Source organism: Cupressus sempervirens, chromosome 3 (assembly GCF_028749045.1).
Source record: "Cupressus sempervirens isolate cs-2001-9-10 chromosome 3, ASM2874904v1, whole genome shotgun sequence".
NCBI classification, from domain to species: Eukaryota; Viridiplantae; Streptophyta; class Pinopsida; order Cupressales; family Cupressaceae; genus Cupressus; species Cupressus sempervirens.
Window position 1 is genome coordinate 231,362,219 of NC_143120.1, and position 26,253 is coordinate 231,388,471.

Below are 26,253 nucleotides of genomic sequence, written 5' to 3' on the forward strand. Positions count from 1 at the left end.
TCATGGGCATGTCTCCACGACTGTCCTTTCTCTTAATTATATGCCGTTGAGGGAGTGATTTGGATATGCGAACACAAAAATAAAGTACAGTCTTCAATTACCAATTACTTCAGAGTTTTCATTTATCATTATTTATTCCTAGGTTCTGTGCATACTCAAGATGTAAATTCAGACATAGTTAAAAGAAAAAGAACAAGTCCGAGAGAATTATTTCCAAAATGATTAACTGCATTGTATTAAACATAAATCTGATTGAATAATATAATCATGGTATCAGAGCGAGGTTTTTTTTGCTGGGAATAAACAAATTAGAAATGTCTGATGAGATTGCTGTTTGATGAACTTTGGAACAGTTCCTCTAGGATTTAAGATTTCACAATCCCTAGTGATTCTCATCCTGGCTGTGAACAGGTTGAGTGTTGGATTTCCAACAGTAAAAGTGGCATCTCTACGAATTCTAAATATTTCCAACAATAATTCATGGGGGTCGTGAATGGGAAGGATCCAGCGGAGCTGGGATTATTGGGAATCTGAGCCATTTGTATCTTGAACATTTTAATGATGGCAGCATAGAGTGAGTTTGAAAATCTTTGTATATGTTGGATTATAGGCTCATCGACATCATTCTAGCAGAGCTTTCACAATTGCTGTTTCTGGATTTGCTCTTCCTACAATTAAATATTTTGGGCACCATTCCACCGGTACTTGGCGAGCTCATTACTCTAAAAGTTCTGGATGTGGCTTTGCATGGGGCATAATTACATTTATTGATGATCCTCTTTCTTTGAGAAATAAAACCCAGTATAGCTCCCAGATTGGAGATGCAACATTCAGAATCTGATTTAAATGTTGCAGTATAACAAATCCATAAATGCAGCGAATGTCTGAAGTTTGATTGTTATTGTTATGCATGGACTAAATAAGTCCTTCGAGTTCCTTGATGCATGTTTCAAAGATTTGCAGCTACCTTAGATCAGAAGTCCGTAATCCAAAGAATCCATGTATACCCAACCTAGCTTTTGTGCACATATGTGGCCGACCTCTGATGATAAGATTTCAAAGGCAAACTGATGAGCGTTATGTTGCAGATACATATTTTGGTTTGCTTGTTTTGGATTTTGAAGGACTTACAAAGCCCATCGTTAATGTGGGGAAAGGACAACCACTAGGATTCACGAATGACCTAGACCTAGACTTTGATGAACAAGGAGTGGTTTACCTAATTGATACAAGCACTATTTTTTTCAAAGAAGCTAGCTATTGGGATACTAGAAGACTCATTTATGATAACGCTGTTGAAGTCGTTTATAAAAGAAAAATAAAAATGTATTAAAGGAATAAAGCTGGTTCTGTGTAATGTTGGACATTGACTTAAGTCAAGTATGGGATTGAGTGTTTAATGATACCAGCGGAAACTCAAGAGCTTGGCAAATCGTTTATGACTTTCCAGGTATCATTAAGTGTTCCAAAGTTTTATTGTCAACTTTAAAATCTGGGTTTAATGATGAAATGATTAAGCATCAAGAACAGTTTGTATTGAACCTTGCTAGAGGACATTGTTACTCATTCGTATTAATCCAATATACAAAATAATACATTGCAGATTAAAATATATGGTCGAGTTTTGTTAGAAGCATCACCTGTACTCCCTGCAGTCTCAAATAAAACCAAAAGATCTACATAAATCAACAACAGTAATATGGTTCAGAACAATATTTTTTCATAACATCAGATGACTAAGGAGTCAATATACGAATCTATTGGAGGAAATCAAAATGCTGCCTGAACACATATATTGATTGTGGAGCACTGTAGGGGACAATGGATCTAAAACGATTTTGAGACTGTTGGGCATAGATTTATTTTGAGTACCTTCTATAAGCATACCTTCCTTCACAGGCTTCAGAGGATTTGTAAGGGAAAATAAAGTTGTTGACCCCAAAAATTGTTACTTGAAGAATGTGATGTACTTTTCCCAACTACACTTGAGGGTGTTCTTAACAGGGAAAATGCTAGTGATGTAAAGGGTAAATTCATAATTGAGGCAGCAAATCATTCTATAGACACTGAAGTATTTCCAAATGTTCAATTTGCAGTTCAACTTGTAAATCTTTTTGCTGACTCAGATGTTGATCTTCAGCAAAAAGGAGGGCATGTTGCTGCTTATGACAGTTAGGCTGGGGTCCTATGCAGGGGGGCTTCCTCAAAAATAGAGTGGGTGACCGCTGAGATTTTTTTAGGGATATTTAAATAGCTAAAAGCTTGGTTTGATCGCTTCTATTGTGTCCTCCCATAGTGCAAATACAGTAAGGTTCCGATATCTATTAAACAGAAAGAAGTCTACCATATTTGATGAGATGTAAAATTGTTCAACGATATAAGAGTGGGAATTTTACATTGTGGGGGGGGGGAGGGGGAATAATAACCAATGCTCCATTCCCATTGTTTGACAAATGCTTTTATGGAGGCATTTTATAATTTGATACATATGGAGCTGCAGAAGGGAGCCACATTAGCATGAATATTTGATGTAACTAAACTTGGGGATAAACCTACACTTCAGTACATTCACTCATTTTATTATGAATCTAAGTATGCTTTTGTGGCAAAGGGAGCAGATAGAGGATATGCTTCAGTTGATTTTGATTCGGAGGGAGTAGACCATGTTGATATGGATTAGATTGTATCAATTAGAGGACTATGATTCGTGAGATGAAGTTCCATATATGTAAACAAAAGCCTTTATGCACATGCCTAAACCATAGATAGATTCTTGGAAAGTTATTCATTCAAAGTACATTATCACTTAGGATCTGAGAACCGATATTTTTCTCTAAGCCTTCTACCAAAGTGAAGTCTATACATTATTGAAGAGGAGTTTGGAGTTATTGAGTGGAGCCCTTATTGAGAGGGAGACTCAACATTAGTGATTATGTCAGATGTACTTTAAATGAGTTTTTTCCCCGTGAGAGAAGTTCAAGGTGAAATTCCTTGTAATGTTTTCTTCTCTGTGAGAGAAGTTTGCGGTGAAAGCCTTTGTTCCACCCTTTGGGAATGTTCATGGTGAATATCATGTGAGTTACTACATGACTTTGTGGAAACATCATAGAAGGTGATGATCTTTCATTGGTGTTTGTCTGCAGTTACTATTGTAAGGTGACAATCTTACAATAGTCTAACTTGTTATCATGAGGATATTATAATGATAGTGCATATCTCATGTAACCGAGTTAGTAGTTACAGTATATAGCATGGTGTATAGTATGAAACTTAGTATATGGAGACATCATGTGCAAATATTTTCTTTGGTAGGCATCATGAGACTTTATGCTAGTGCACATACCAAGGGAAATATAAGTATGGCAGATATCTAATGGTAGATATTCTTGTATATACCATACTTTGATAATACTGCAACGTAACATCTTGGACATATTGAGTACTTGGTGAATATCACAAGACTTGATATTCACAGGCCATTACTCCTAATATCGTGAGATGATATCATTATGGTGGGTATCTCCTAAACAAGATATCTGTGAACGTGCCATTAAATTTGATGCTACATTTAAGGTTTGATGTAGGAGCATCTCGCATGGGAAAATTTAAAAGAAAAACCAAAAAAACAAAAAAAAAACGAGAAAGAAAGTGATGAAAATTAGAAGGAAAAATAATAAAAAATAAAATAAGGGAAAAAAGGCATTTCTATTTTCGAGGTGCATATGTGGCATAATAGAAAGAAAAAAAAAAGGTTGTCATTCCATTTATCGAGGCGTGTAAGTGGAATTCTAGAAGGTTGTGGATATTGTGTAGGTGGAATCCTAGAAGGTTGTGGATATTGTGTAGGTGGAATTCTTGAAGGTTGTGGATAAATCATGCATTGGGTGGTAAGTGCCTATTTAAGCAAGGCATATGAGCATTTCTAATCAAGCTTTGGAAGGTCAAGCATCAAGGTGTGAAGGCTTCAAGGTGTGAAAACTTGAAGGTGTGATCTCTTCTTAGTAGAAGTTTGGGGAGGAGGAAGCTAAAGGGTGAGTTTTCCCGAGTCTGTGGATAGAGCGTTGAATGTGAGGTAGTTTACAGTAGGATTGTAGTGGAGTTGTGAGTGTGTGGACAGAGCGCCAAATGTGAGGTAGTTTACACTTGGATCTTGGTAAAGTTGGAGAAGAGCTAGTGGCTGCAGTTTAGAAACAAGAAGGTTGCTTGGTGGCTTGTGAGCACAAGTTGAGATCTTGGAGGTTTCTACCAAAGTGTGGATCTGGACTAGCTTTGGTTTGGATTGGATCTTGAGAGATCTTGCATAATTGTTATTGTAATTGCTATTGTATTCTTATTTGGAGTATATTGTAAGGATTTTCAAGTATAATAAAATTGCTTGGGAAACATTTTGTCATCTCTTTGTCTCCATATCATTGCATTTTTGGGTATGATTTGGTAAGGGTGGTGTGTGCACTTCATCAAGTGGTATCAGAGTGGGAGTTCTTGAGTGTGCGGACAGATCGCCGAACATGAGGCAGTTTGCACCAGGACATTGGGAGGACATGCAGATTGATCGATAGATGTAGAGATGGAAGACTGACCTTGTTTAGGCATGATTGTAGAGAGTTTGTGGATTACAGATCTGTGGTCCTAGACTTGTGATGTGGTTCCTGATTGTTCATGCGAGGTGACAGGTTGCAATCTAACTTGCAAACAATTCAAGGTTGTCACAAGGAGCATGGGAAGGATTTGTTGCCGAGGGTTTATGAAGATCTTGTGAGATGGCTCCAAGAGGATTGGACCTTGAGATGATTGCAAATATCCGTGATGTGGTGGAGAGGAGGTTTTCTGAGATGACTGCTTGGCTTGAGGCTAGCTGGGCTAATCGAGCTAAGGATGAGGTGAGGAAGGAATTCTGTGAACATTTGCAGAGCTGGAGTCTACCGATCCGAAAGAGAGTTGTTTGGCCGGTTAAGAGACTTGTTCGAGAGAGAAGATGGCATTGCAAGGTTGAGGTGGAAGAAGTTTTTTTTGATTAGTTTGTGGAGTCTCATACAAAACTTGCAGAGCAGCTAGAGGATATTGTTGAAGATATTCCTCACCTTGTTGATGTTGGGATGGAGATTGGTTTTCATGATCAGTTGGTTGAGTTTGACATGGAGATTGTGGAGCACTCGGTCATGGATGATCCAGTTGTTCTTGGTGGTGGCTTGTATGTTGCAGAGCATCTTGTTGTGAGCAATGAGATTGTTGGTGTTGGGAGTTTGGCTTGTGTTGATGGAAATCTACATATTGTTGTTGATGTAGAGTTTGTTGATAGGCGGCGTAATAGAAAAAATATAATAAAAATGGTTGTCATTCCATTTATCGAGGTGTGTGAGTGGAATTTTAGAAGGTTGTGGATATTGTGTAGGTGGAATCCTAGAAGGTTGTGGATATTGTATAGGTCGAATTCTAGAAGGTTGTGGATAAATCATGCATTGGGTGGTAAGTACCTATTTAAGCAAGGCATATGAGCATTTCCAATCAAGCTTTGGAAGGTCAAGCTTGAAGGTGTGATCTCTTCTTAGTAGAAGTTTGGGGAGAAGGAGGAAGCTAAAGGGTGATTTTTCCTGAGTTTGTGGACAAAGCATCAAATGTGAGGCAGTTTACAGCAGGATTGTGGTGGAGTTGTGAGTGTGTGGACAGATCACCGAATGTGAGGCAGTTTACACTTGGATTTTGGTAAAGTTGGAGAAGAGCTAGTGGCTATGGTTTAGAAACAAGAAATTTGCTTGGTGGCTTGAGAGCACAAGTTGAGATCTTGGAGGTTTCTACCAGAGTGCGGATCTGGACTAGCTTGGGTTTGGATTGGATCTTGAGAGATCTTTTAGAATTGTTATTGTAATTGCTATTGTATTCTTATTTGGAGTATATTGTAAGGATTTTCAAGTTTAATAAAATTGCTTGGGAAGCATTTTGTCATCTCTTTGTCTCCATATTGTTGCATTTTTTGTTATGATTTGATAAGGGTGGTGTGTGCACTTCATCAAGGTGATATCTCTCTATGTTGATACACCTTTTATCCTCCCTAGCTGAGAGGGAGTGTTGATGATTTGTAGCTTCAGTCGGATAAGATCATCTTTGAACAATCATTGTAGATATATATGCGTGTATACAAGATATAATAAATAATATTTCTTTATTTAATATATATATACACACACATACATACATACATACATACATACATATATATATATATATATATATATATAAAAGATACATTAAAATGGAATACTGAAGAATTTAATATTAAAATAATAATACTGAAAATTATGTATTTATATAGATATGATTATTATTATCAATTATGTTAACTTGATCAGTTTGACTGATGACATATTATCATCCATTATTATCTTATGAGACCAGTTACTATATGATTATTATAAATTATAAGACTAGTTGAATATCGGTGTCGATCGACAGTTTAGGAGTCTAAGTGAATTGAAAATATGACATGGAGACATGTCCACGAAGGAACACGTCTCCATGTATCATGAAGACATATTCATTCGTGGGCATATCTCCACGCCTATGCTTTCTCTTATTTATATGTTGTTGAGGGAATGATTTGGATATGCAAACACAAAAATAAAATATAGTCTTCACTTGCTGATTGCTTAAGAGTTTTCATTTATCATTATTTATTGCTAGGTTCTGTTCATACACAAGATTTAAATTTAGATATATAGTTAAAAGCAAAAGAATAAGCTCGAGAGAATTATTCCTAAAACGATGAACTGTAATGTATCAAACATAAATCTCATCAGAGAATATTAACATGCCATAATCCCGCTATATTACAGGAAGCCTACAAGAAAGCCAGAGATGTGGAACCATCGTTATCAAAGGACAAATTTCAAAGAATTTTTCATCTAAAAAGTATAAAGATAAGAAACATTTTTAGAACTCATAGCCTAAGAATGAATCAAAAAAATTGGATGACGATTTGTTGAATGATTGAGGAGGAAAGATTTGTGTTTTTATTGGAAAGAACCATGGCCCCCTTTCAACAAGTGTACTATTAAAGCTTAGGCTAAGCTGATTGAGTACTTTTTGGCCAAGGAATCAGTTTCAAAAAGAAGTAATGAGGAAGATACATCATGAGAGGAATTAGGTTATGAGAAGACCATTGCATAACTTTGAGGTACTCAACAAGCGATCACTTTTAGGGTGAGGGGCATAATAGAGGAGCAGTGAATTATTACTTTGGTTGACACAAGGGATACACATAAATTTATCTGAGAGAAACTGTTAAAAAAGAAAGGGCTTCAGGTTGAAGGGTACAAGGGCTTAAGAGATATTGTGGCTAGCAAGCATAAGTTACAACACTCACATGATTATTGATCTACACATGTGGATTGGTTATTATGACATGGTGGGAAACTTATTTGTAGTTGACATGGAATATTATGATGTCATTCTTGGGATGACTTAGATGAAGTCTCTCTTTGAGTTCACATTTAACTTAAACAAAATAGAGATGTGGTTTGAGCACCAAGGTAGGAAAGTATTACTTAGAACTTTATATGACAGTGGACTCAGGATGGTATGCCTTAGGAGGATCGAGCGGTTATTTAGACATGATGAGGTGGAGTGGGCAATAAAGTGCCTTATTATGCCTATAGTTTAAGATCAGTAGGTGAAGACTTATCTTCCACACATTTAGGAGGTTATTTCTAGGCACACTAACATGTTCAATAGCATTCCCTATGGACTTTCTCTTGAGATAGATATTGAGCATGTGATAGAAATAGAGGGAGCAAAACTTGTAACCAATACTCGATACATGCACCCAAAAAACACAAGGATGAAATTGAAAAGGTAATTGAGGAGTTATTGGAGATGGGTTAGATTGGGCCTAGTAAGAGCCCATTTGCATTAGTTATTGTTCTAGTGAAGAGAAAAGACAAGACTATGCAGATGTCTATTGATTACAAGGCCTTGAATAAAAGAACAATCAAAAGAAAGTACCCTATTCCACGGATAGATGAGCTTAGTGATCAGTTACATGAAGCCTGCTGTTTCACCACGACAGATTTGAGATCAAGTTATCATCATATGAGAATGAAGGCTGAGGATTTTTAGATTACAACATTTAGATGTCACTACGACCACTTTGAGTTTTTGGTGATCCTATTTGTGCTTACCAATGCCCTCGCTACATTTTAGAATTGTATGAATCAAGTATTCAAGAGTTAGTTAAGGAAATTTGTGCTACTTTTCTTTGACGCCATTTTTATATTCAACAAGACTTGGGAGGAGCACTTGCGACACTTGCAGGAGGTTTTGAGTATTTTGGAAAGTGATTCCCTATTTCCCAAGGAATCAAAGAGTGATTTTGGTATGAGTGAACTGTTGTACCTTGGGCATATCATCAGTATTGTTGGGGTTAGAGTAGATCCAAAAAAGACTAGAGCTATCATTGAGTGACCAATTCAACTAGTCCCTCAGAGCGAAAGGGGTTCCTTGGGTTATGTGACTTCTCAAAGAGGTTTGTTAAGGGATTCTCATGACTATCAACTCTGTTGACAAATCTCACTAAAAAGGGAGCATTTGAGTGATTTGATGCAACTCAACATTGTCTTGAACACTTGAAACACTTGATGTCATCTTGTCTAGTGTTAGCTCTCTTGGATTTTACCAAGCCATTTGAGTTACAGTGTGATGCTTTAGGAGATAGGATTTTAGCTGTGTTGATGTAGGAGAAACATCCTATAGCCTTTGAGAGCAGGAAATTAAAAGGGGTGGAGAAAATGTATTCTATTTATGATTGAGAGATGTTGGCCATCGTACATGCATTGGCCAAATTTAGATCTTATTTGGTAGGGGGAAGATTTGTGATTAAAATGAATCATAGTAACATTAAGTATTTCATGAGTTAGAAAGATCTTAATAGTAGGCAACAAAAAGACATTACTAAACTACATGCCTATGACTTTGACATTGAATATGTCAAAGGGAAGAAGAATGTGGTGCTAGATGTACTCTCACAAAGACCACACTTGTGTTCATTTGTGGAGATATCAGCTGACTGGAAGGAGATTATGTAGCAAAGTATGCAAAGGATCAGTGGCCAATAGGGTTGATTGAAGGCATGATTCATGATGACATGAACATTTCTCATATTCTATAAGGACAAAATCTATTTGGTGCCTTCTTCACGCATTAAGGAAGTGATCCTAAAATCTTTTCATGATGCCCCATTGGCTGGTTACCTTGATTTATTCAAAACTTACATATAGATTCGAGAGAGATTCATTGGGAAGGGACTAAAGAATGGAGTCCTGAAGTATTTTAGAGAGTGCTCAATATGCTAGTAGAATAAGAATGAGCATAGATTTCCCATTGGACTACTTCAACCCTTATCAATATTATATTAGAAATGTGAATGTATTTCGATGGATTTATTTTTTGGTGACAATTAAGTGCCTAAGGCCAAGGAATTGGTACAAGAGAGTTAGAATATCTTTGGAGCACTTAAGGAGAACATCTAGCAGGTGCAAAACTTACATAATGTATATGCAGATCAACAAATGGTTGAGTGCATTTTTTAGTTGGTGATATGGTTTACTTGAACTTCCAACCTCGTAGACAGTCTTCTTTGAATAAGAGTGGTGTGGGGAAACTGAAGCCACGATTTTATGGACCATTAAGAGTCACTCAACATGTTGGGGAGGTGGACTATAAGCTAGAGATGCTAGCCACCAACAAGGTGCGTAATGTATTTCATGTTCCCAAATTCAAGAAAGCTTTGGGCACAATGTAATACCATCTACAAAGTTGCCACCCTAGATGAGGAGGAGAAATTGATATGAGTTATTGAGGTGATCATTGGTACCAGGGAGAAAACTCTTTGGAGGACGTCAATAACGGAATACTTGGTCAAGTAGAAGAACCTACAGTGGATGATGTTCTGTGTGAGAGTGATCACATTTTGCAACATCCAAAGCTGAATTTGCTTGAGGACAAGGAATGTTGGGGGTGAATTATAATGTCCCCTCTCTAGATTTTACAACACAATGCTGTCGTTATCCTATTTTCTCTTGGTCCTGTAGGCTAACTAGAACATACTAGAGACTTTAGGCCATTTGGTCTAAGCAGTTTCAATTATAGTTCATTTTGGGGTGTTCTGAGGCAGTTGTGGGCATACTTACTATTTATAGTAAGTCATTATGGTTATATTTGGACTTCCAATGTAGTGGTATGTCGATGGTAAATTGCTCAATATCAATGGTATGATTTATTTATGATTGATATAATTTATTATGCATTAACAAAGTCTTTTATAAAGTTGAATTTAGTTATATAACTTTATTAATGCATAATCTATAGTTTGTGGGAAATATTTAGATTAAATGATTCCCCTTCATTTTATAACACATTGGTGATATAAATGGTAAAGGGGGGAATATTTAAGAAAAAGCACTTGTAAAATAATAGGAGCCAGGAGAAAATAGGGAGGCACAAAAAAATAAGGGCCACAAGAAAATAAGAGGAAAAAGCAGTGTTATGTTATTTATCTCACATGATGAGACAAGAGAATGAGTCCATGGGAAAATGCATAAAAACGAATAAAGTGCACTCTTGTTGGCATGCTTGGATATTTTATATATTTGATAATATTGTGGTGAAATTTTCATCCAGGGCTTGGAGGATGCAAACCCTCTTGGCTAACGATCTTGATGCTGTTGAAAGATATAGTCTTGAGATTCAAATTAGTGTACCTTTTGTTAAGGAGTTTCTGCCAAAAAGCCGAATCATCCATTTGGGGGCTTAATTTCATCAAGAATACTGAAGGTGAAAGGCCTGCTGGAGTATCACTGTCATCAGCAAATATTAGAGATGTCTTAGCTGCAAATCTAATGGGAAAGTCGTCGTCAAAGACCAGACGTTTCAAGTTTTGAAGAGAGATCATAGTACATGTTTGGAAACAGGAGACCTTACTATATGTAATGCTGCTGCCAGGTCTGCAATAATATTCCAATCTGATCATGTATTGTTAAATTATTCTGAAATAAAATCTGCATATTTGGAATCTGGGAAAGTTATCATCTTGTTTACATTTCTTTTGCTGTAGAGTGCAAGTTGCTTTTATTTTATGCTCATTTCCTCTAGTGAGAAATCTGAAAGTTATTACGTGACACCAAAAATTCAATCATACTTTGCACTTGTAAACCAAACAAACCTAGTTGCTCAATTGCATGCAAATTATTTGACAAAATTACAGGTGTTGGAAAAAAGTCAGGGAAAACGGCAGACCTGCTACAAATAAAATGTTTTAGATTGAAGGATGTGACATAAACATAATGGGTTGATCTGTTTTTGCTATCTATATGCCATTTTTGTAAGTCAATGTTTTGATGATCAAGCTAAAGTATCCATATGCTGGATTTTATGTCACTCGTATTTTTGGCCCATATGTGTTTTATATCATCTTTACAGAAAACATTTCCATTTACCTTAATTATTCTTTTTACATGTATGTTTATAATAATCCATATACTCGTCCTTCCATTATCTATGCGCGTGCTCAAGCTTTAGCCAATGGACATTTTTCAAAAATTTATAGTTTTAGTTTTATGTATGAGCAAAGCATTTGATATTTCAAATGGCTTTATGATGTGGGCTGCTTGAATGCTTTCATTTGGAGTTAATTGCTGACCTTTTGCTTGTTTTGTTTACTGATAATAGAACATTTCTGGAAGGGTACCTTTTACCAATATTTCTGTGTCGCACCATAATTAGTATGAGATCTTCTTAGTTACCTTTGAAATCCGTACACTTTGTTGATTCACCATGCATTATAGTTCCACTACCTTCAATTGTGTAATGTGTTATTCAGATAAAGCGGGTTTATTCATTTGTCATTTTAGGTCATCCCATTTGCTTCTTGTTTTCCATTATGTATTTTTCCAATGGCATACAATTGATCTGACAAAAGCTTTTGCTGATTGCTTTTTTAGGTAACGAAATTTAATGTTGTGGTTGAAGGATTTTGGGGGCATTTCTGCTCCCAAGACACAGATGATGATGTGCAGCCAATCTCATGTGCAAGAATTATAGATGGACTTGTTCCCAAGCACAAGCTATCTTCAGTAACATATTATGTTCACTTTTACTTAGAGAAGGCAGTTAGTTTCAGTGTGCCTAGATGCCCTGCAGTTTGTTTTCACAATACCGTTCACATCAAAATGCAGGAAATACAACAGGGAAAAGAATTTAATATATTGATGGTGATACATAAATATCCTATCTCTGACAAGGTATATTTTGGGTTTCTCTGTCACATGTTGTATCTTGAATCCTGTTTTCCCTGTTCAATAATTTGAATTTTTTTATTTCTTTACCTTTTTCAAAGTTTTGTCAAGTAAATGGAGTCTGGAGCTCTTCTCTCCTGTGATTCTTTGCAGCTTGCTCTTGATGAATCAGATCATAGTGCTGTGAGATCATTTGCTGAAGCTATTCTACTCCCATATAGCATTGTTTCTAAATGTGGTAAACATGGGTGCTACAACGAAAGTTATTTTAAGTATGATACTAATGATAAATTAGGACATGAGGTGTCCACTAAAGTTGGCTGCACAATGTGTGGTTTTGAGACATTGGAAACAATAGGATCCAAGACAGGAAAGGAACATGTGGTGGATTTTGGGAGCTATGCTAATGCAAATGTTGAATGCACAAAATGCAATAGTGCAACTGCTTTCAAGTCTGATGATCATGGGATTCGAAAGCACCTCTCAGATTGCTTATATAACGAGCAAAAGGTTAATGAAGAAAGCAACCGCTCTAGACAGTTCCAGTCAGAAACATCACAGGAAATCAAATGTTCCTTGCTTTTCAGAAATTCATGTAAAGATGATGTTCTGTTGGATGGCATCCTTTTCCCTCTAGTGAAGTATCAAGATCCAAAGAAGCTAGAAAAAGAGAATCATTGCTTAAAGAAAGTCCTCCTTGAATTTAATAGTGAGAGTCTACATTTTTACCAGGTAAACTGGCTACTGCCACATTTGACATAATTTCCAATTATATGTAATAACTTATCCAACATATTTCTTGTTTCTTTAAATGAGCTGGTTCTAATTTTCAGCTAGTCTATGCAAGTTGAATTTGCATGACTTTTCCTGATAGAAGTGCTTTTGAGCAGGTTCTACATATTGGAGTTTGTTATCTTATACAGCATGAAGTAGAAGATAGTGCTCTAGAGTTGGGCATATCTCAGATGTGTGTGAAGAACAATAAAATTGTAGTCTCATCTGACAATCCTATTTGGAGCCTTTCACTTGCATGTTATCATCAAATTAAACAACAAATTTGCCATCAAGCTCATTTTTCTTCATTTGAAAAATATACTACATCATCTTTGTCATGTCAGTTATCTGATGACAATAAATCTGCTAGTATTGACAATGTTGAAACTGGAATGTCTAACATTATTTTGGATGGTCAGGCTCCATCATTGTGTCTTAGAGATGTCACTCTTTACATTCCATGTCAATTTATTCATCTCTTGCTAAAGTTTATTGAGCATGTGAAAGGTGACATGCTCTCTGTTGTAATCGATGCATATGACGTCTTTAACAAATATTTGATGCGCAGAAGCATTCCAGGCCCTACTGAACAAATTTTCAAGACTGCAGAAAATATCAATGGTTGTAACAATGAAGGTGCTTTACTAGATGGTGATTTAGTATCCTTGAAGGGGGAAGTCAAGCATGTATACTGTATTGAGCCGAATCCTTTTGCAAAGCTGAATAAAATTGGTAGCAAATGCTTATCCATAGGCAACAACTTAACATTTCTTCGCAAAGTGAGATACACTATCCATGTGCAAGGGTTTCATGGGGATCAGAAGGTATTTATCCTTTGTGATGCTGCTTTGGAGCAATTTTGGAACTAACAAAAGCACTGTCAAATAAATAAATGCATTTTAACTTTTTACTGAGAGAGTTATAGAATCTTTTGATCCCTTGAACTTACACCATATTTTTATCATTATTTGGTGCCCCTTACAGATCCAACTCAGTGGAATTCTTGACAGAGGAGTTTTGCCTCTTGGATTTGGACCAGGAGTAATTGCATCATTTTATCGTCTTCTTTTGCAAAGGTATTCCTAATCAGCACCATCCTTCCATAACGCAAAAGTAAAAACAAAAATGGTTGGAGAGCCTTCTATATTTGGTGCATGAAAATAAAAAGGTGATTTATAAAGTGGTAAATGGTAAAAGCCCTTAAAAGGCTAAAATGAGAATTGTCATTGCAAATTCAGCACATTGTTTTTACTTTTTAATTAATTTTCTTTTAGTTTGTTCAGGTTAATTTAGTTGCCATCCCTTACCATCTCTAAAATTTTGAGGTTTGTTTTCTAGCTTTGAAATTGTGTCTCCATGTCAAAGACCTTCCTATTGTGGCTGCAATATACCTTTTCTGGAACCAAGATGTTGGTGATACTTAATCTCCTTTTGTTTTCCTTTGTCTTTCCTATAGTGAACCTTAGTGTTGTGTTGTATTATCAAATTCTATCTGGAAGTTTATCAAGTTTGTACGGTTTGAGCTTTGTGTTTCTATGGCAGAAGTGCCAAAGCTACATACTAATTAACTGTAGGGTTTTATCTTCACTTTGTGTAATATACATAGCTACCACTCCTATTACTTGAATTCCATCACTCAATTAAGGTGACTTGGAAGAAATGGACAAACATAGCTACCACTCCTATTTGCCAAGTGTTGGTAGTAATTCGTTGATGCTGAAAGAATCAATATGGAGTTCTTGTTAGCACTCATTAATATCGGTAAAGAGAAGGATTAATTTGATAAATAAATACTATTGGATCGGGTTTAGATGATGAATTAAGGTCAATGAAAATATAGATAATTATTACTGGTGGTTATATTCAATACCAGAAATAACTAATAAGATGCTCATCGCGATGATTAATGGACTATCGAGTGATGAGCCATTTACGGTAATGGATAGAAGGGAATGCATTTGTAGCGAGGAAGAGTTTTAGAATGATGAAGATGATAATTAGCAGCATTCAACAAGTGGTATGGGCTATCACAATATGAAAAGGGCTGTTTCCCTTGTTCATTGAACAGTTGCAACCATTTGATTAATATGGTAGTTAGTAATACGCGATTACCATTATAATCATTGTATGATTATTATGCTATCCATTTTGAATTAGAAGGAAACTCTTCATATGCACCTCTTCCTTCATTGTGCACATATATTAAAGATCATATCATTTGACGGAGACATGAATTGCAGAATATAATATATATCGTATCCTTTGTGGATTGCTCTATTTTACAGCTTATTGCCTTGGCAATCATCAGTGCAAGCACATAAAGATCAGTCAGAGACGGCATCATACTTGAAGCATATTTATATTGATATATCAGACATGACTTTAACACTCTTCAGAGCATAATAATATCGACATATCAGATACAACCTGTTACAAATTTCAGTGCACATTATTATTGTTATACCTGAGACAACCATCATATAATTTTAATAGATTGTTATGCAATTATTACCATTTTATAGCAGTGTATGCATTTGGAATTAAGCTTCGGGTTGAATTACAGTCATTATCATTTGTAACAGCATGTGTTTGGAATAAGATATAATTCAATAGTACTTGTTTATCAGAAATTGTTTGTATATTCCTTGAATTGCAAAGATTACAAGTAGTTGCAAAAGTATTATTCATTGATAGATATTTACATTGCAAAAGTAGTTGCACTTGCATTTAGTAAAACTGAAATTAAATTTGCAGCTTGAAAAATGAAATCTTGAATGAATCACACCACTTGAAGGGTGACAGGTAACCTCTTCAATTTGCAAGAAAACCATTCTCATCTGCTAGGCGTTTATAACAAGGCAAAAATAAACACCAAAAACCCAAGACACTGAGCCTAGGAAACTCATGCCACAGCTGGAGGTCACTTCTAGGGTGCTGGAGTTTATACAACCAACACAGATATTGTTGGCTATGTATTCAAGAAGCGACAAATTATTGCTACAGGGCAGCTATCTATTTACACCTTGAATTATTACTCTATCTTTCACAACACTTGACAATTCAACACAACCTGGACTTCTATCTGAAGCCCATGGAAAAGGAATAATTCAATTGGTCTATCATAGTCTCAAAATTGCACATATAATGAAGGACTATCATCCTCCAATGCTATAAATAATTAAAACCCTAGGTTTGATGGTTCAATTCCCATTAACATTCATTATCAAAAACAAATAGTCATATGTAATAATGGTTACATTTCTCTTCTTGGTTTTTAATAATTCCCTCACAAGTTCGATTCAGGAGGCTTCTCAAATAAGTCACATTAATGACTTATAAAATTGCTTTGAATTGACTTTATAATAATCCTCAATTTGGAGCCAACTTAATCTAATCAATTAATGCTCTTTAATGATGTCTCATGACCCTATTTTACTTTATAAACTCTATAATAAACTTTATAATAAATTATTAATAAAGTACAATTTATTAATAAGTTAATAACATGAACTCGTGCCATTAAATTTAATTCATTGAGTTAACTGGAGATCAAGATATCAACTATGCATGCTATTTGGCTGCGTGCCTTGCTAAAAATATCAACTCTACGAATATGACTTACCATAAATAGTAAATCCCGGAATATGTACTCAAGCCGAAGGTGCCAAGGCTCAACATTGTAAACATAGCCGATTTATTGCTATGCTCCACGGAGTTTTCGGGATGGGGACGTTTTAGGGGACTGGGATGTGTTTTTGATACGGGTACAGGTCGAAGCCAAAATTTAGGGGATGGGACCTTAGGGGACAACGATTAAAAACATAGGGGATTTTTTTATGTATAGAGACAAAATTCAAATATGCATATCATAACTTTGATAAACCATTCACCATAGACATCTTCAAAGATCAATACATGGAATATTATCAAATGGAAAATACTAAGCACTTCCATTATAATAATATCACACGCATATATAACAAAAATCAAAATGCCTAAAGGCTCCAAGTATCATGCTGAAATCAGAATGAAATAAAGAGAAGTCCAACTAAAATAGTTCGTAAATACTAAACGCAATCTTTCCTCATTGCTGCTACTATTATGTTTTTTTCTTCCTCTTAGCAAGTATGTCAAATGTAAAAATGATTAGAAGAGTTAGTGTTTTAATGGACCAAATATGGGTTGCATATTTTTATTATGTCTTTAAGACGACTAGGGGTCGCTCGGATAGTAAAAATTAGAAAAAAATGATCTTTTGAGGCCATTTTACCTTTACCAGATTAGCTAGAAAATAGGGGACAGCCAGTAGTTTCAAGGATTGATAGGGGACGAAAAAACTGTCCCTGGTACTTCTGGCCGTCCCAAAGTTTCCTACCAAAACAATTGGCCATTTCTGCTATGTTTCCAAATTTGCGAAAAAGGGGACGACTCAAGGGATGGCCAAAATCCGTCGTATCCCCATTTCGTCCTTGGTACGGGTACAACCTCGAAACCATAAGGGACGTGTCCCCATGGAACACTGCGATTTAGGTGCCCTACCATAATTACAAATCCGAACTTTCCTGAAATAATCACTAACCATAAATAGTAAGTATTCCATACTAAACCAAACAATGAGTAAACTTGAACACTTTAACCTATGGAATGGGAATAAACCTCCAACACTGCCAACTAGGACCCTCTAACCATTAGCCTTAGCCTACAAGGGTTGATGATAGGCTAAAGTAAACATAAACCAAGGTGAGCTGAAATGGGGACATTACAGTCCACCCTTCTTGTTTGGAAGCTCACTTCACTCTACCGAAAGCGAAGTCACAACTCCACTAGTACAACCTAAAGAGAAATTACAACTCCATTGGTATCCCATGAGTAGATTGTGTAATGTCCCTTGTTAAAGTTATGTACTTGCAAGAGAGATTTTGCTGTTACATATTGATTGTTGAATGATTTTACCATTCTATGGTGTTGTTGTCGTCTGTTCTTTTATAATACTTTCCACCCAGTGTTTTGTTACAGAGCCATTACATTAGTAAGTGGATCTTCTTTTCAATGATCATATTGTGACTTTGCATATTATATGAGGTGTACCGACTTCTTCATAAAGCCGTCACCACCTCGATATATTGTAACGGTACGTGCAAGTGTAATCAAGAATTAAGTTGTTGAGATTACTATTCATATTGTCATGGGCCTTCATTTCCAATCGGTTCGTTTTTTGTTATCGATGATTTCTACTTCAAAGTGGGAGTGGGACGATCATATAAGTTTTTTTTGCATCCACATGGCTTCTATATCATTTGAAGAGGTGAAATGTCTTGACTGCTATCAGATTATTAGATAGTAATGGGTGTTGTCTCTTTGGTAATGGTGATTTGGTCATTTTGATGTGCCATCAAGCTCATAATAAAACGACATTGCATGTATTCATTGTGATGGATGTTGGATCGTAAAGTGACGAGACAAAAGAGTGTTTTTTTCTTGTTATCTGGGGGCCTATGAAATTGCATTTCCCATAATTACTCAAAGATTATGGTATCGTGATTCTTGTGAAGAATTTTAGGTGGTGGTTGTTTCGAAGAATGCAATTTTGGGTTATACAAGCACTTCATTTGATAGAGACTTGTGTTTGATCAATTTAATTGTGTGATTCATTCTCTGTGTGAGTAGTATCTATGGGATACTTGCGGCTCTATATGTTTTGTGTATATATGGCAAAGGTGATTGAGTTTTGATAACTATCATAAGCTTGAGAATATTGTATTTAGTTTTGAGTTTTACAATAAAGATTATATTTCTTGTGTGGCTGGGATTTTCCCTCAAGGAGGGTTTTCCTAGGGTAAATGTCTATGACATTTGTTTGTATGCTTTTTTGGTTTTTTGTATATTATGTTTATATTATTTTGGTTCAAAAACATTAATATCCTGTAATGTCCCCACTCTGCTCTTATCAAATTTGAGACAAAATTCCTTATTTTGTAAGAGACTTCTTCCTCTAAGCACTAGCAATCTAAGGTTAATTCTCTTAATTTAATACAAAATTATATTTCGATAGAATTGTATACTGATGATGGTTTCCCTATACTTGTATAGAGAGAGAGAGAGAGATCAAGAGGGATATCGTATTCTAATTTGAGTACTCAATTAATGATAGTGAAGTCTATTATGGTAAGTATTTGAATATGAATGAAATACAAACTGTTGTTGTTTCACACCAAGACTGAAAGTTCATGCCTTCTGAGATATGAGGGGCTATGTCTCAAGTAAAAAGATGTATCCAATTAGCCTTAATATCCTTTGTTGTGAATTATGGGACCGTCTAATATTGTACGTTATTTGTGAGTGCTTTTCCTTGTAGTAGAGATCCTTGAGGATTCTTGAGATTATATTTTTCATGTCTTAGAATATATGTAATTAATGATACCTCCTTCCAGTATATATGCAGGTGCCTTATGGTTCTATGAACACATTGATTTCCCTGTAATCGTTATAGGCAATTAGGTTCTTCTCCTTAATGGTATAGTCGATGTTTTTAATCCTTATCTTTGGAAGTATTTTTCACACTCTTTACCGTGTTCCTTTTCGTTCCTGTGTAATTTCTGTGTAGTTTGAATGAACTGCACTGAATGTATCTTTCCTTCTAGGGTTCTTCTAACGTGAATAATGAAAATAAACAATAGAAATGTTCAATTGAATGAATATTGTGTTCCCCCCTCCTCTAATGATACGATCAGTATTATATATATGTGATATGAGATGAAGTGTCATACATTAGGAGGCACATCCTTACAACTAGATAACTAATTGCACTTTTGAATGATGATAATCCAATTACTTTTAGAGTAATGATGAAGTTACACTTCACTTGGTAATTATGACGACTATAACTGTTTCAACGAGGTTGATGTGTTTGTTCTGATAATTGTTGACCAGAATTAGATTCATTCACTCCTTGGTATTGATATACTCCATTCATGGGAAAGTATAATCTGAGAAACTATATTTTCTATTTCCGGTTCTATACATGTATTCACCTTCCATTTCTATTCTTCCTACTGCAGTGTTTCGTCTCTAGTCTCAAGCTCTCGATCTCTCTATCTGCATGCTCAATGAAATGATCCTCAGTGACACGTTGGATTCGTTTGCCATATTGCCTCGTTGATCACAGATATATCTCATTATTTTTCTGTATCCAAGTATGATGGATTGTATTCCAAAGTGTGTTTGTTCTTACTAACTTAGTGCATACTTAACAATTGGTTCTCTATTGATCAAGTTGAGATGATAAAGGGATAGTCATGTGCCTTTGGATCCCAATATGTTGCTCTCAAATCATTCACTTGGTTGATAGGTAATATTGGATTATTATTATTATTTAATTATTTACTTTTATATAATTTATCGAGTTATAGATTATACATTGTATTATTCTATTACTTTATTCATAATATTTTCTCATCTTAATATTATAATTACTTTAGTAATAAATTATATTATAATTTATTATTAAAGCAATTCATTATTAATAAATTCTACTAGAGTCAATAGGGGACATGATACATCCCTATTGTCACCAACCAACTTTTGCAATATCATTAATATAACCAAAAAAATCTGCCAAACTAAAATTATCCCAAGAACCAATTTTGCAGGAACATATACATAATGGAAGGGCAGCTCTGTAGACTTGCAATACTTGCCCCTAAACATTGTGCAGAATAAATTGTCATACATATCATCTAGCTCATGGGTCATTGAATTATGCATTTGGAAATATCATGTAGATGAGGATCAAATGTAAAACTAGATGCACTTCTTACCATGTACACCCTTAAAAACTCCTTTACGAGGCCTATCTAGAAGCCTAATGCACTATTAGGATCCCAAGCATCATGAATGCTTGTCTACAAAGAGGGATCAACCTCAACCTTGAAAAGCGGATTGTCATATGACATAGCAACATCCATCTCAAACAAAGAATTGCTTATAGAGTGAACTTCACCACTGTGTCGATTTAGACCTCCTCTGAACAACCAAATTCGCGAGAAGTGTTAGCCTCCTCTTGAATCATATCATGCTCCTCCTTAAACACCTTGATTTTGTCTCTAAAAAGGGAAATAGAGCGCAAAATTTACTTTGTTATTCCCTTCAACAGGTATCTCTTGCCTTGGTCCCCAAATCTCATCTCTGTCATAGGCAGCTTGGGTTTGAACTCTCCAATGACCTAAGCCACTGCATACCCAACACTGTGTCTAGCTCATACAAATTGACTATATAGATGTCAGATTTCAGCTCATAATCATCATCTGAAAGAGTGAGATTGCATGTATGTTCTCTACAGGTAAGCGTGTAAACCATTTTCCACTTTCACACACAAACTAGAAAAGTCCTTTGGCTGAATTCTACACCTACTAATAAATCCCTCATTGTAGTCCCCGTGTGAAGAATGACATCAAATTTTGTCCATCCACTAATTCTCTGATCTAAAAGCAGATCAACATGGTACTGTAATGTTCCCGATGATATTAATAGTTGTATAAAGTCTACTATAACATATTGTACTGAATGATTATTCCACAAGGGCACACTAATAGGTGAGTTATGCGTATGATATAATGTATACCTATTGGCTGACTGTACGGTTTTAACTGGCTGTATGGAGAGAGTTTGGCATATGACAAATGGTGGTGGATGTATGGTTGAAGGATAGAGTTGTACGACACGAGATGTCAAATAGGGTTGTATGGTGAAGTTGTAGTTGCCAGTACAAAGGTGAAGGGAAAATAGGTCGTACAGAATCTTAGCATAGGTTGTACAGTGGAATGATGATAGGTGGGTTGTATAGGAAGTCGTACAGTAATTTGAAGGAGAGGCCATACGTTGTATAGTGTAGGTAACAAGGATAGTTGGAAGGCGTTGCTTTGCACAATTAACAAATGTACTTGCTACGGCTAATGTTGCCGAATAGATATGAAATCAATAGTCACCCAAACATTCACAGTATACTCGCCAACCACAGATAGGAATGCCAAACATAGAGATATATCCAATTTTTCACCGAAACATAAATATATTTGCAGACAGAGGTGGTGCTCAGATTCGCTAGATCTAAGCAAAGTAATCCAATATGTAGAATAGGGTAGGGTAGAAACCCACCAAAATTGCATAGGCCAAGTTGGGAAGGTCTTTCACTTTTGAAATTGTAGATAATAGCAGAATACTGTGGAACTCACAAATGGAAATATATCAAGTTGCATGCCTATAAAATTCCCTAGGTAAACTCCTAAAGGAGAAACAACATGCCAACACATGACACGAGAAACATCTACGTCTACGAAAAAATAAAGATGGGCTCAAGATATACTAAATCAATTACAACTCCGAATTCAAAAATATTACTATTTCATTTTATCTACTAACGGGGATATTATAGTCTTCCGGTCCCAAAAATTGCTTGCCTTGAAGCAATTGGAAACCTAATTTTGGGAAACTTCTTGTGATCAACTTCTTTAGTTTGAAATTAGGCACCATGTAGATCTTATCACTGTAGTGAATGATATCATCAATCACTTTGTATTTGTCATCCTATATATAGTAATCCATCAACTGACATGCAAAAGTGTTTTTGGAGTACTTGACCAGCAAATGGGCTCGCCAATCATTCAACGATTAGGGTAAGATGTTGACTATCATGTTTTTGCTTGCATCTGCAGTGTTGAAGTTACATTCCTAGGTCATATTTTGTTTAAAAGTTGCCTCCATCTTCTTGATTGTGACTTCCCTTGGTCCTCTATTTGGCATTCCTCTTAGTAGCACCTTCTTGCCATCCGTCTCAAATGAAGTGTCCATCCTCTTGAAACTTTGGGTACATTGATCAAGGGGCTCCATCCATTGGATGGCCAATATGATATCAGTGTCAACTAGATCTATAATGTCCCCATTTTTAGTAGGGTCCGACAGTTGGCTTGGTCAGTTCACCATCTCGACCCTTGTGAGCTAATAGTGGGATTTGAGGGTCTTTGTTGTGGGGTTAGCATTTAGTTTCACCATTTACTATTCAATGTATTTTATTTGCAAAACAATCATACATACCAAAAAACTCAGAAAGCAAATATATTTAAATCATCATATATAGTTTTAGTAGAGTTGTGCACCAAGTGTTTGAAAAAATGTCAAACCATTAAACTATAAAGAGAAGATTAATATTTGAGCTATAACTACCAGGGATTATTACAAGATCTATGACAACAAAATCATTTGACAACAAAATCATTTGTTAGGGCATGATCTTACCATCTTGTGGCATAGAAGAAGATATATAAAAATTGTTCTCCATGAAAGGTTAATATAGAGGACACAAGTTATGGATCAACGAACAACTTGTCATAGCCCTATTATTGAGTATTGCACCTATAAAAGGAAGATAAGTTAATTTAATCAATAACATCATAGTCATTACAATAAATAGAGATAAGTTTTGTTTTTTGAAATATGTATATAATTGTTTTTCAAAGTTAAATATTATGCATACTATTATAAAATTAAGTATTAAAATAAATTTTATCACTTTACATAAAATTATATTTAATGATGATGTAGGGATTTGCTATAATGTCTCGAAGGTGAACTCAGCTTGAAGGCAACCTCGAGTCAAAGGTGATCTTGGCCTGAAGGGGATCTCGTCTCGAAAGGGATCTCTGTCTGGAGGTAATCTTGATCCGAAGGCAATCTTGGTTTGAAGGGGATCTCGATCCGAAGGCAAACTCAGTCTGAAGGGGATCTCAGCCTGAAGGCAATGATTTCCCCAAGGGAATCTCGGCTGGAAGGGGATCTTTGTCCACAGGCAATCTCGACCCAGAGGGGATCTTGTCCCGAAGGGGATCTCAACACGAAGGCAATGACTTCCCAATGAGGATCTTGATGGTCTTGGCCTGAAGGCAATCTTGCTTCGAAGGGAATCTCTATCCCAAAGGGATCTCGATCCGAAGGCAATCTTGGTTCGAAGGGGATCTCGACCCGTAGGGAATCTCAACCCGAAGGCAATGACTTCCCGAATGGGATCTCAACTCGAAGGCAATTGCTTTGATACCACTATAATGCTTTTCTGCTTGTTGGCCTTAGATTTCTGGTTAAACAATGTATATAGTTCCCTACATGCGGCGAATCAATTGGAATTTGCCTTGTTCGTACACTAGCCAAGACCAACTTGTGGTGTACGGTGATAGTAAGTTGTCCGTACAATGAAGTTGGAATGGTATGTCCATATGGTGGAAAGATTCAGATCATGCGGGTGGAGTGTAAGTCTGTATGGTGGAGGTAATGTGACCGTATAGTGATGATGGCTAGATGTCGTACGGTAATGTGGAAGGATGACCATATGACTAGGGAATGAGAGGTGTTGGCATATGAGAAAGGTATGATGATGGCACATGGCAGGGTGATGGTTGTCGTTGGGTCATACGACTGACAATCCGTACAGATGGTGACATATCTGTGCCAAGGCATTAGTGGAGTGTGTGTGCCTTCCACGATGCCAAATCCAATACAAATTAAGACAATTGCCGATAACAAGCGTATATCAACACAAAGATGGGCAATCTAAATCATTTAAATATATATTAGAAGACAATGCTGGTGCTCTTGATGTGCCAAACCCGAAGCAAAGTAATACATAAATCAAAATACGGTGAGGGTTAAGTCCCACTGAAACTGAACTAGCCAAGTAGGGAAGATCTTTCACTTCTGAAGTGGCGAACAACAGAGAACTTCAACAGGGATTCGCAATACAAAGAAAATAAACCAAATCGCGTGACAACTACTAACTACATCCTGTGCTTAAATACCCTTCAGAGGAACTCTTGACGGTTTACAAAGATAGCCGACGACAACACCTATGGAAATAATGAAAATAAAAATGGGTTCGAGAAATACTAAATCAATCGGAACCACAAATACAAATATTATTAACTTGGGCCCCATATTAATTAATTAAAGTAACTAACTAAAGGTCCTTTTATTATATTATTTAAAATTTGGGACCAAATAATTAATTAATTAAATTAAATTATTAGATTAAAATTTGGAGACACGACATTAAATTGAATTAAAAAATTATCCTGACAAATGACATGTCAAAAAATAAAGGATGGAGGGTATTTTGAAAGGAAAGGCAGAGTGACTCGGTCAGAGTAAGCAGAAGATTCCAAAAATGGATTCGCTCATGAAGGAACCTCTTGGATATTGTTTTATACACCTTGATGTAAGAGCATCTAGTGGTGTAAGGGCAATCTTGTATAACCCAAAAATATGCTTAGTGCTAGTTGTTGTTTAATGTGTTTGTATTTCTCGATACTCATTTGGGCCGAATAGAGATTCCAACTCTCATAGTTCCACTATTAATTTTTTGGGTTAGTGTTTTTGAGCACCTTGGGATATGTGCCTGTGTAAAAAATGAGTTATTTTGTTATTAAGCCATTATTATGATGATTCAAAGGGTGTAAGTTGGAGGGATGATTGTACTTGTAATTTCAAGCACTCCAGAAAAAGAATTAGGTCAAAAGGCTTTATGATTTGAAAGTTAGTGAAGTTTTAAGTTGCTTGGAGACCTCCTAAGAATGCTTCAAAGTCAGATTTGAGGCACTAAACAACCTCATACGAGCCCAAAAAATGGGGGAGGAGCAAAGCTTGTCCATATGCATATAGAGTGCTCAGAGAGCTTTCTGGAAATGTAAATGGTTCATCAATCTGAATCGAGGATCAAAAGTTATGCCTCCTAGAAGTTGGACTACCATTTTTGGATTCTTCTAATGTAGCACCAACTTCTGATGCGTCTTCTAGAACCTTCTTCTTTGGCGGTGGATGCCCAATGGCATATTCGAAAATGTATTCCTAACCATAAACATAATTTGGGTGACTGAAGGTCATTTATTGCATTTTAAAGGCAGTTTTTGTGGAGTTTGGGAGAAGGTACTATGAGAAGGGTTTTTCTCTGGAATTTGATTATGTTGTGAGCCCATAAGGCATATAGTTGAGTCTGTTTTTATTGTAATGAATGTACTAGTATATCATTTTTGATAATAAAAGTCTCCTTTTCTATTGTGTTCATTTTGTCTTGGGTTGTGCCCTCATCAAGTGGTATCAGAATCAGGTTCCTGAGTGTGTAGACAGAGCGCCAATTGTGAGGCACTTTGCACTAGGA

The 26,253-nt window shown here is 36.0% G+C and overlaps 1 protein-coding gene across 2 annotated transcripts in view; it reads left to right on the top strand.

Moving 5' to 3' along the window:
- The window catches only part of CTC1 (conserved telomere maintenance component 1), a 283,472-nt gene that overhangs the window by 240,734 nt on the left and 16,485 nt on the right, over positions 1–26,253 (top strand). For both annotated transcript variants that reach the window (XM_089819188.1, XM_089819190.1), the window contains 4 exons: positions 11,991–12,290; positions 12,438–13,016; positions 13,175–13,882; positions 14,043–14,134. In XM_089819188.1, the coding sequence (XP_089675314.1) occupies positions 11,991–12,290; positions 12,438–13,016; positions 13,175–13,882; positions 14,043–14,134 (1,679 nt within the window). The remainder of the gene's footprint in view (positions 1–11,990; positions 12,291–12,437; positions 13,017–13,174; positions 13,883–14,042; positions 14,135–26,253) is intronic.